This window comes from Zalophus californianus, chromosome 6, assembly GCF_009762305.2.
Source record: "Zalophus californianus isolate mZalCal1 chromosome 6, mZalCal1.pri.v2, whole genome shotgun sequence".
Classification (NCBI taxonomy): domain Eukaryota; kingdom Metazoa; phylum Chordata; class Mammalia; order Carnivora; family Otariidae; genus Zalophus; species Zalophus californianus.
In genome coordinates this window covers 72,940,775-72,952,444 of record NC_045600.1, presented here as the reverse complement: position 1 = coordinate 72,952,444, position 11,670 = coordinate 72,940,775, and the positions used below count along the sequence as shown (strand labels likewise).

Below are 11,670 nucleotides of genomic sequence, written 5' to 3'. Positions count from 1 at the left end.
CGACCCAATTTCTTTTGGTTACGAAAATGTATAACTGAGAGTTTCTTTCCATACTTGTTCCAGAGACCATCTTGGATGCAGGAGTACATAACAAGTTTTGATGACTATGTTTGCATAGGAATTTTTGTGCCTTAAAACAACTCATCTCTCATCCATCACAGTTACTAAGATTTCATGATCATTATTTTCATTTTTATTTTTTTATAATTTATTTATTTTTTATTAACATATAATGTGTTATTTGTTTCAGAGGTACAGGTCTGTGATTCGTCAGTCTTACACAATTCACAGTGCTCACCATAGCACATACTGTCCCCAATGTCTATCACCCAGCCACCCCATCCCTCCCACCTCCTACCACTCCAGCAACCCTCAGTTTGTTTCCTGAGATTAAGAGTCTTTTACGGTTAGCATGTCATTTTATCCCATGTGATAAGTTCAGCATACTTGTTGTGTGAATACATCACTTTAATTTGAATGATGAAGCCATCTTTCATCAATAATGGGACTCCTTCTGACACTCTGAGAGAAGGAAAGCAAGCTTCTAAAATGAACTTGTCCAATTGTTATAACCTCTGAAAGGTTACACTCCCTTTAAGACCATCTTCTCAGAACAGGGGCGCCTGGGTGGCTCAGTGGTTGGGCGTCTGCCTTTGGCTCAGGTCATGATCCCAGGGTTCCAGGATCGAGTCCTGCATTGCGCTCCCTGGTCCGCGGGAAGCCTGCTTCTCCCTCTCCCTCTCCCCCTGCTTGTGTTCCCTCTCTTGCTGTGTCTCTCTCTGTCAAATAAGTAAATAAAATCTAAAACAAACCAACAAACAAAAACCACCTTTTCAGAGCAGAGCACCGTTGAAGCAACTAGTAAGCAGCCTCAGCCCGAGTCACCCTTCTCCAGTTGGCAAATTCTGGCTGATGATGTCACTGACACAAAGAAGAAAATGCAAAACCGGCAGCCTTAAACCAGCTTCCCTGGGAGTACCACACTGACAGCTGAGACCTGAGAGCAGCTGCACTCTGACCATGGCTTTGCAGAGCACTCTGGAAGCAGTGTGGCTGGGGGTCCTCCTCAGCTCTCCCTGGAAGGGTGAGTAGGCTCCTTTGCCATCTGGTCTTGGAAAACATATGCCACTGGTTTAAAATTTGGGCTCACTTAAAAAAAAAACAAACAGAAAAGCCAGATTTATTGATACTCCCCTCATCTAAGGGGCAATCAGCAAGCCCAAGAACGGCATAAAAGTCACAGCCTTCTTTATTTGTTTCCTGCAGTTGCAGAGGGCAAGGACCAAGTGCTTCAGCCTTCCGCCGTCTCTGCTTCGGAGGGCTCTGTGGTGGAAATCTCCTGCAATCACTCTATATCCACTGCTTACAACTTCTTCTGGTACCTTCACTTCCCAGGAAGGGCTCCAAGACTCCTGATTAAGGGCTCAGGGCCTTCTCAGCAGGGACGCTACAACATGACATATGAGCGATTCTCGTCTTCGCTGCTCATCCTCCAAGTGCAGGTGGCAGATGCTGCCATTTACTACTGTGCTCTGGAGGGCACAGAGGCACTGAGCCTATGAAGAGCTGAACAGAAACAGGGAGGGTCACAGCCTTTGCAGGAGGTGGAAAAGAGATGAGCAATAACTGCTCTCCTCCCCAAGCATCTCCATTCGGCACTATCAGAAAACATTTTGAGCGCAGACACACTGTACATGAGCAAATGTACATAAGAAAATATGCTTCTAAGGAGTGAATCAATAAGCGTGCTGTAAATCTGCATTTCAAATAGTTTTCTTGATGATTGAAACATTCTTGATGAATTTCTTTTGAGATCTGACTACTAGATTATTTTTGCTTTTAAATGGCATCTGCTAGCTTCAGTCTCTTTGCAGGAGTATTATCAAGACACATGTCCATCCTGTAAAGAATAGTTTTGTTGACACTGGATAATATCATAAGAAGCTGAAAGGAATCAATGAGTGAGAAACTCTACCAACAGCCATGAGTGTGGAACCTCAATCTTTCCATCAGGATATCTTGTGAAGAAAGTACAATTTTCTTAGTTGGATTGTATTCCTTGTCAGAATTTCATATAAAAAATGCTGACTAATTATTGAACACTACATCTGAAACTAATGATGTACTACATGTTGGTTAATTAAATTTAAATAAAAAGAATTTGCATTGGAAAAAAAGAAGACCAAAAAAAATGCCTTTTTGCTTCAACAACTTTACTTTGTGCTGATTTTTCTCTGATACTTCTATAACGTATATAACCTACATTTCAGAGTCTGATGTTTGCAAAGGGCTTTCTCGTTATTTTACATGAGCCATCTTTTGTTGTCTCCTGGGAAATCAGTGACAATTACAGAGTTCTGATGTTTCTAAATAGTTTATTGGGAGAGGCGGTAGGCAGTCTTAAAGAAGTACCTGGAATCTCAGATTGAAGCTCCTGGACATTGCTGTATCTTCTTTCCTATACTGAAGCCCACAGGATGGTATTCATCCTCAGTCACAGGCCTCCCCTGGTGACCATCATTTCTTCCTCCTCCTTCCTGTCAGGCCTAGAAGCAGTAAAGTCTTCTGGCTGTTGCTAGCCCCAGGGTCCTTCACCTTCTCTTGCACGTTTCCCTTTAATCTGCCCACAAAAAATTTAAAATAACCCTTTCATTAAGCTTTGTTCCAGTCATCCTCTTGAGGTGATTGCCAGGACCCTCGAAGACACAAGTTTAACACTCATCTTAGGCTCTAGGCAGAAAGAGAAATTTATTAGATGTTTCCTATTCATCACAGGCCTTCTGGGGCTTGAAGATGAGTACTCTGAAGATAATTTACATATTCCAAAGAAAGACATTATCATAAGGTCAAGGTTTAAACTATTAAAATATGAGATACTTAGCAAAACTTTCAGAAACAACTATGATCCGCTTCTCTTCCTGATTCAAAGCAAAGATTTTCTATCCTCTTTCTGAAATATATGGTTTATTTGGACATTATTTAAAGGGAAACTAAGGCAAATCAGAGGAACATTTTCTTTATATTGATACTTCCTTGTTTCATTTCTTTTTCTTTTCTTTTTTTTTAAGATTTTATTTATTTATTTGACAGAGAGAGACACAGTGAGAGAGGGAACACAAGCGGGGGAATGGGAGAGGGAGAAGCAGGCCTCCTGCGGAGCAGGGAGCCCAATGCGGGACTCGATCCCAGGACCCTGGGACCATGACCTGAGCAGAACGCAGATGCTTAATGACTGAGCCACCCAGGTACCCCTCCTTGTTTCATTTCAATAGGATTTATTGAACCATTGCTCTACTGTTATTGTGGCATTTTTAGTAAAAAACTTTATTCTCTTCTCCCATTAAAATGAGCATTTTATCATCATAATACCGCAAGCCCAGTCAACCATCAATCTTTACTCAATATGCACTTTTTTTGAACTCTGTTCTAAACAGCCTCTCCATGTGGAAAATCTTGATTTTTCAACTCCTTCATTGAGGGCTTTTCTTATTGCCTTTATAATCTACTGTTTAATAGGACAACTCTGCCAGGAGGTGTGTATAACACCATCCCTTCCTTATCTCTCGCTAAAAATATTTAAAGACAAAGTTCAAGTTCATTTTGTGTGAATCTTTAATTAAAGGTCCTTATGGGGAGGGCTCCCAATAGTCCCAACCTAGAAAACAAAACTGAGTTAGTTTTCAGTCAAAGAGGTTTACATAGGGGCACCTCACACTCGGTAGGTTAAGCATCTGCCTTCGGCTCAGGTCAAGAGCTCAAGGTCCTGGAATTGAGCCCCACATCAGGCTTCCTACTCAGCAAGGAGCCTGCTTCTCCCCCTCCCTCTGCCTGCTGCTCCCCCTGCTTGTGCTCTCCCCCCTCTCTGTCAAATAAATAAATAAAATATTTTAAAAAGAGGTTTATATAGAAGCTGTCTCTACTTTTTTTTTTTTTAAAGATTTTATTTATTTGACAGAGAGAAAGAGAGACAGCGAGAGGGAACACAAGCAGGGGGAGTGGGAGAGGGAGAAGCAGGCTTCCCTCCGAGCAGGGAGCCCGATGTGGGGCTCGATGTGGGCCTCGATCCCGGGACCGTGGGATCATGTCCTGAGCCGAAGGCAGATGCTTAACAACTGAGCCACCCAGGCGCCCCTGAATTACTTCTGAAGAGAACAAGTTTCTCTTTGTTATTTCTCTTCTCTTGCTTTGCTTTCTTCTCCTATTTTGCCTTTTCTTCTCTCTCATTTTTCTTTTTCTTTCCGTCTTCACCCAAAGCTATGCTTTTCCTTCTCTTTTCTATTTATTTTCCCCATTCTTATTAAAAAATTCTATTTCCCATCTGTCTCTTATGCTATCTTAATAGAGCATAAACCATTTAAAGCTTGGTCCATTCAACATGTATTTTTTTCCTACTTTGATTCACACACTTCTGTTTCTTCTCCTTGAACGCCAAATTCTCCCTCTGTGGCTCACGGAAAATGTGAACATCCAGATAGGTCTGGTTGTGTGGTAAGATCTGGAAGCTCTGGCTACCTGACACTGAGGTTACCCGGCTCTGTGTGTGGGAGCTAGGGGGTGCTGCAGTGTGAGGCTTGTCCCAGGCGCAAGAAGAGTAGCAGTCTGGCTCCCCACAGAGCTTTGAGGAGTCTGGGCCAAGAGCTTGCTCAACAGAAGGAAGACACAGGTGCCAGGAAGCCAAGGGTTCCCCAGAGAAGAAACCCTGTGCTGACGCAGGGGCGCTGGCCCCTCTTCGAGAGCCTGTTCTCTGGAGTGGGAATTTATCTCCGGCGGAGGTGGGCAGCTCAGCATAAACCATGGCCTCTGCGCGCATCTCCACACTTGGGATTCTCTTCACACTGAGTGAGTACTATTCTTTCCCCATTTACCGCTTGTATTACCCGCGGTACATGCTTTTCAGCAGCTTCACTGATGGAGTGTGGATTCATTTCCAGGTGGACTGAGAGCTCAGTCGGTGTCGCAGCCAGATCATGTCACTGTTGCTGAAGGGGATCCACTGACTGTGAATTGTACCTATTCAGTTTCTGGAAACCCTTATCTCTTTTGGTACGTCCGGTATCCCAGCCAAGGTCTCCAGTTCCTTCTGAAATACATCACCGGAACAACCTGGTTAAAGGGAGCTACGGTTTTGAGGCTGAATTTAATAACAGCCAAACCTCTTTCCACCTGAAGAAACCATCTGTCCTCCGGAGCGATTCTGCTGTGTACTTCTGTGTGGTGGCAGACACAGTGGTGGGGGCGGTGGGGGCAGCTGAGCACAAACCCCTGAGTACCACCCTGGAACTTTTTCCCGAAGCCTTTATGTCCCTCCACTAGAGGGTGGTGTGGTTTTAGGATATGTCACTCATTATAACTAAACTACAATTTCAAGGGATGGCTCAGTTGATTAAGTATCTGCCTTCGGCTCAGGTCATGATCCTAGGGTCCTGGGATCGAGCCCCGTGTTGGGCTCCCTGCTTCTCCCTCTGCCTCTGCCGATCCCCCTGCTTGTGCTCTTTCATATTCTCGCTCTCAAATAAATAAATAAAATCTTAAAAAAACCCTACAAATTTCAAGCCACGTTCATTAGACAAATGTTTATGAATCCTTATGTGCTCAGTACTGTGCTGAGCCCTGATGACAAGTCGGTGAAAGAAATTATCATTGATTTCAACGTGCCAGGTGTGATCCCAGACATTTACGAACCTATGTAATCTTGCAACTCTTATCATGAGCTTTGCTTTGCAGATGAGGGAACTAAGGCACAGAGAATTTAAGTTCTCACTTGAGTCACAAAACTGTTAAATGGCAAACTGACACCCAGGCAGTCTGCCTCTCGGGTGCGGGGTCGGATGGCTCCACTTCTCTGCCAGCCTGGAGGCTCCCTGAGGGCATGAGACTGATTTCAGCGATAGGGTAGCTCTAACTCCTGGATGGTTCCTGCCAAGAAGAGTGCTGGTTGTAGGACGAGCAAACCAACAACTCAGAAGAGTTTGGCAAGCGCCAAGATAGAGGACTGCACAACATGTTATGTGAGATGAGGAAGAGGGGGTAGCCTAGCTGTGAAAGTAGGAGAGAGTGAGGTCATACTACAAGGAGAATTTGAATCAAAGGAGAATTTAAACATGTAGGCTGCGGGGCGCCTGGGTGGGTCAGTCATTAAGCGTCTGCCTTAGGCTCAGGTCATGATCCCAGGGTCCTGGGATCAAGCCCCGCATTGGGCTCCCTGCTCTGCGGGAAGCCTGTTCTCCCTTTCCCACTCCCCCTGCTTGTGTTCTCTCTCTCACTGTCTCTTACTGTCAAATAAATAAATAAAATATTAAAAAAATAAACATGTAGGCTGCTTCTGCCTCCTCTGTTCACATCTTATATATGCCCTTGAGGGACTGAACTTGAAGCCCCCCCCCCCCCAATTTAGAATATCTTGGGAAGGGCTCTGGTTGACTCTGTGAGTCAGGTGTTCTTCCCTGGACTAACCAGCAGTGGCTATGGGTGTGCGCTGCTAGGATTAGCCCAGCTTGACTTGCACACTTGGCCAGTTAATGAGTGGCTGGACAGATGTCTCTGTGAGACGTTAGCATCTCTGCTTTGAATCACATGATTAAAAGGAGTATGTCCCAAAAGAAATTAACTTTTACATAGGGGCTTACATTTATGTCTCACAAATGCATAGTCAATAGTAGGAACACCACTTATTGAAAAATTCCCTCTTGCCCCATAGATTTGATATACTACGTTTATAGTACACTAAATTCCCATATATACCTGGATCTGTTTTTGAACCCTTTATTCTTATAGTTTTGTGCTGGAGTGTACTGCTTCAAGGAGGGTTGCCCTTAAGCCTCTGGCTTACACAGTGTGATCTACTCCCTTCCTTCCTTCCTTCCTTCCTTCCTTCCTTCCTTCCTTCCTTCCTTCCTTCCTTTCTTTTTCTTTCTTTCTTTCTTTCTTTCTTTCTTTCTTTCTTTCTTTCTTTCTTTCTTTCTTTCTTTCTTTCTTTCTTTCTCTCTCTCTTTTAGGTCTTATTGTTTTATTTGAGAGAGAGAGACAGTATGAGATGAGGGAAGAGCACAGGGAGAAGAAGAGGCAGACTCCCCGCTGAGCAGGGAGCCCGATGTGGGACTCTGATCCCAAGACCCAGGGATCATGACCTGAGCCGAAGGCAGACGTTTAACTGACTGAGCCACCCAGGCGCCCCGACTCCCCTTCTTTTTCTATCCCTAACTCCACCCCATATCTTGAAGGGCTTTCTTTATACACAAGGATGTGGACAGCTTAGTCCACATGTCTACATTCTCTGCAAACAGCCATCCCTTGGCCACCCCTTGGGCCTAGGGCTGTGTACCTAGGTGGGATATCTGTTTCTGGGAAGATGGTCCTTGGAAGAGGTCCATGCAGATCTTAGAAGTGGATCTGGGGACATGTGTGCAGGGAATTCTGGGATCCCAGGTACCCAGGGCATGGTCTGGAAGAGGTTCTTAGACTCCAGAGGGCCATGGCCCTTGGCCCTGTGGTTTTCTCACAGGGAGTAGAGTGGGAGCCCGTGGAGGATGGCCAGGGTGGAGCCTTTTAGAGTGCAGGACTCAGAGCAGGGACATTGCTTGCTCGTGTTTCAGGGTGGTTGTGTTGTATATCATTATTGCCCAACATACATTGTGTTCATTAAACCATGTCCATATTTTAGGCTTAAATATATAGTTGCCATACCTCCAGGTAAACCCTCAACCCCCACCACTGTTTTGCTCCAAAGGGAGCCCAGAAGGCTATTCTCAGCATACTACACTGGGCAACCTGGTTCCGTGATCTGTTTTTGCCTTTGAGACTTTGAAGTGGCTTTATGCAAGTCCTACAAGGGAAAGAAGGATGTTCACACAATCATAACTCCTTCATTCATTGACCTGTTCATTCAACGATTATTTGTTGCATGTCCACTGTATTCCAGGCATTGTTCTAGTGATTGGGGATACAATGGTGAACAAAAGCTTCCTATCTAGCCATTGCCCAGACTTGAAAAATGTTAATACCATTTCCTTACCCAAACAGAACTATTTCTTGGTCAAAGACACACAAGTCTCCAGAATATTTCCTTTTCAGGAAGAGTCTCCAGGGTCAGACTAGCTCGCAGATGTTTGTTTTTGTCGTGTGGTGTGATGGGAGGAAGGTCATGGAGGGAAGGGGAATGTATATTTTTCCCCATTTTCTGAGGTGGCTGGGAGGGAGCAACTATGTTTCCTTAGACATTCTGTTTCTTTGTTCGGCCCTGGTCATTGGTCTGTTTTACTCTTAGGAGGGAAGTTAGCCTAGTGTTCTTTTTTCCCTATGCCTGTTGGAAAATAATCCTTATAACCAGGTACCTTTAGGCAAAACTAGTAATTCAGTAGAGTTTCTCCTCATAATATTCATTTTTTACCCCCTCTTTTATGTAAATATATGACATTGGATAAGCCATTTATACTCTATGTGCTTTGTCTCCTAATTCATAAAATTGAGATAATTGAAAGGATTGTTGTATATATAAAAATATATCTAAGACCCAAAATAAAAGTGGATGTTGAGAGTGGCATAGCCATCAGATACTTAGGTCACTACTACAGACTCTCTGCCACAAATTCATGTGTTGAGACCTAATCCTTAGTGTAATGGCGTTAACAGGTGGGGCATTTGGGGGGGTGATTAAGTCATGAGGGTGGGGCCCTTATGAATGAGATTGGTGCCCTTATTAAAAAGACCTTAGAGGGGTGCCTGGGTGGCTCAGTTTGTTGAATGTCCGACTCTTGATTTCATCTCAGGTTGTGATCACGGGGTCTTGAGATAGAGCCCTGCATCGGGATCTGAGCTCAGCGGGGAGTCGGCTTAAGATTCTCTTTCTCCCTCTCCCTCTGCCGGCCACTCCCCCTGCTTGTGCTCTCGCTCTCAAATAAATACATAAAATCTTTAAAAAATATATTTATGCATCGACTAAAGACTGAAAAGAAGTATACCCAAACATTATCGGTGATGTTGCTGGGGCATGGCATTATACATGATTGTTATTTTTTTATACTTTTCCATATTCTCCAAATTCTATGTTTAGGATTCATTACTTTAATAACCTGAAAAAACTCACTTTAAAAAATTTTTAAATATCCTCTGGTTGGTGGCTCTTCCTATGGGACACAGTTTTTTTTTTCTTTGGGACACAGTTTTCTATCTTAACTTCAGAACTTTCTAAAATTTGCTTTAACAATGGTTTTAATTTCTACTATAATATATATAACAAACAACGTTAATGCATATGATACACTCCTGTGTTTACTCAGATCTTTTGAAAACAAAAAATGTTTCCCAAAGGAGTATATATATAATATCAAACATAAGTATTAGTACCATGTATTAGTTTGCTAGGGCTGCCATAACAGAGTATTACAAACTGTGGGGCTTAAGCAACAGAGGGGTATTATCTCATAGCTCTGGAAGCTTAAAGTCCGAGATCAAGGTGTTGTCAAGGCTGGTTCCTCCTGAGAGCTGTAAGGAAGGATATGTTCCAGGCTCCTCGCCTTGGCTTGTAGGCAGCCGTCTCCTCTCCGTGTCTCTTCACATTGTTTTCCTTTTATTCGTGTCTGTTTTTGTGTCCAAATTTCCCCTTTTAATAAGAATGCCAGTCGTACTGGATTAAAGTCCACACAAATACCTCATTTAACTTGATTCCTTCTGGGGGCACCTGATTGGCTCAGCATTCTACTCTTGATCGTGGGGTTGTAAGTTTGAGCCTCATGTTGGGTGTAGAGATTAGTTAAAAATAAAATCTTAAAAAAAAACATGATTACTTCTCCTGACCTATCTCTAAAAAGGTCACATTCTGAGGTGCTAGGGATTAAGACTCCAACATATCTTTTTTTGGGGTGAGGAGGACACAATTCAACCCATAACACCACAACTGTTAATGATTACTTTCATTCCAAAGACTGATACATGGGAAAATGTCTAGTCTTTCTTCCTCTAATTGCTTGAAACCCAGTAACATTCTCCCAAGTGAGATAACAGCAACACAGAAATATCAAGATAACGTTTGTTGACCTGTAATATCCTTTTGGTCTTGTGATTTCCTATGTTAAACGTAGTTTGCATTTGTATAGAACACTATGGTTTAGAAAGAACCTTCTATGCTCATTTAATTGATCTTTGTAATCTCTCTCAGAGAAATGAAGAGAATAAGTGTTTTGCACAAAATGTGATGTGCAACTAGCGAATTCGGAGAATCGCTTACAATCCAGTTTGTCTAACTCCTCATTCAAGGTTTTTTCCACTGCATAAAATAAACTTCAAGCCAAACTGCCTGCTACTGTGTTTAACGAAGAAGTATAACGTTCCACAAGTTGCAGGGTCTGAGACCTATTGACTTTTGGGAAACATTTCTTTTGTCCAAATATAGTTACCACATGGGATCAGTGTTGTAATTAGTTGCTTTTTTTTTTAAGATTTTATTTATTTATTTGACAGAGAGAGAGAGAGAGAGAGAGAGAGAGAGCACGAGAGCAGGAACACAAGCAGGGAGAGTGGGAGAGGGAGAAGTAGGTTTCCTGATGAGCAGGGAGCCCGATGTGGGACTCGATCCCAGGACCCTGGGATCATGACCTGAGCTGAAGGCAGACGCTTAACGACTGAGCCACCCAGGAGCCCGTAATTAAAAGTGTAAACCTTTTATGCTTTATTTCTGTACAAGGTGTTCTAGCATTTTTAGTTCCCTCATAAATACTTCCTTTCTCCTCTACTTGCTACCGAGGGCAAGCTGGTTCTTTATTTATTTTTTACTATTTTTTTTTACGTATTTTTTAAATTTAAATTCAATTAATTAGCATATAATATATTATTGGTTTCAGAGGTAGAGGGCAGTGATTCATCAGTCTTATATAACACCTAGTGCTCATTACAGCACGTGCTCTCCTTAATGTCCATCACCCAGTTACCCCATTCCCCCACCCTCCCTCCCTTCCAGCAACCCTCAGTTTTCCTATGATTAAGAGTCTTTATGGTTTCTCTCTCTGATTTCATCTTGTTTTATTTTTTCCTCTCTTCCCCTATGATCCTCTGTTTTGTTTCTTAAATTCCACATATGAGTGAGATCATATGATAATTGTATTTCTCTGATTGACTTAGTTTGCTTAGCATAATACCTCTAGTTCCATCCATGTCCTTGCAAATGGCAAAATTTCATTTTTTGATGGCTGAGTAGTATTCCATTGTGTGTGTGTGTGTGTGTGTGTGTGTGTGTGTGTGTGTGTGTACACCAAGTCTTTTTAAGATTTTATTTATTTATTTATTTGAGAGAGAGAGAACATGAGTGAGAGAGAGCACGGCGGTGGGGGGGTGGAGCAGAGGGAGAGGGAGAAGCAGACTCCCCACTGAGCAGGGAGCCTGAAATGGGGCTCAATCCCAGGACCCTGGGATCATGACCTGAGCTGAAGGCAGACGCTTAACTGACTGAGCCACCGAGGCGCCCCCCACATCTTCTTTATCCATTCATCTGTCAATGGACATCTGGGCTCTTTCTATAGTTTGGCTATTGTGGACATTTCTGCTATAAACATTGGGGTGCAGGTGCCCCTTTGGATCACTACATTTGTATCTTTGGGATAAATACTCAGTAGTGCAGTTGCTGGGTCAAAGGTTAGCTCTATTTTCAACTTTTTGAGGAACCTCCAAACTGTTTTCCAG

General features: G+C 43.1%; 2 gene segments (V, D, J or C); both read left to right on the top strand.

Annotated features, from left to right (window-relative positions):
• The first annotated feature begins 1,020 nt into the window (after positions 1–1,020).
• Positions 1,021–2,161, top strand: LOC113910563. The segment is given in 2 exon segments: positions 1,021–1,084; positions 1,267–2,161. Coding segments are annotated over 2 exon segments (360 nt in total).
• A 2,632-nt stretch (positions 2,162–4,793) lies between these two features.
• On the top strand, positions 4,794–5,313 carry LOC113909245. The segment is given in 2 exon segments: positions 4,794–4,839; positions 4,932–5,313. Coding segments are annotated over 2 exon segments (428 nt in total).
• The last annotated feature ends 6,357 nt before the right edge of the window (positions 5,314–11,670 follow it).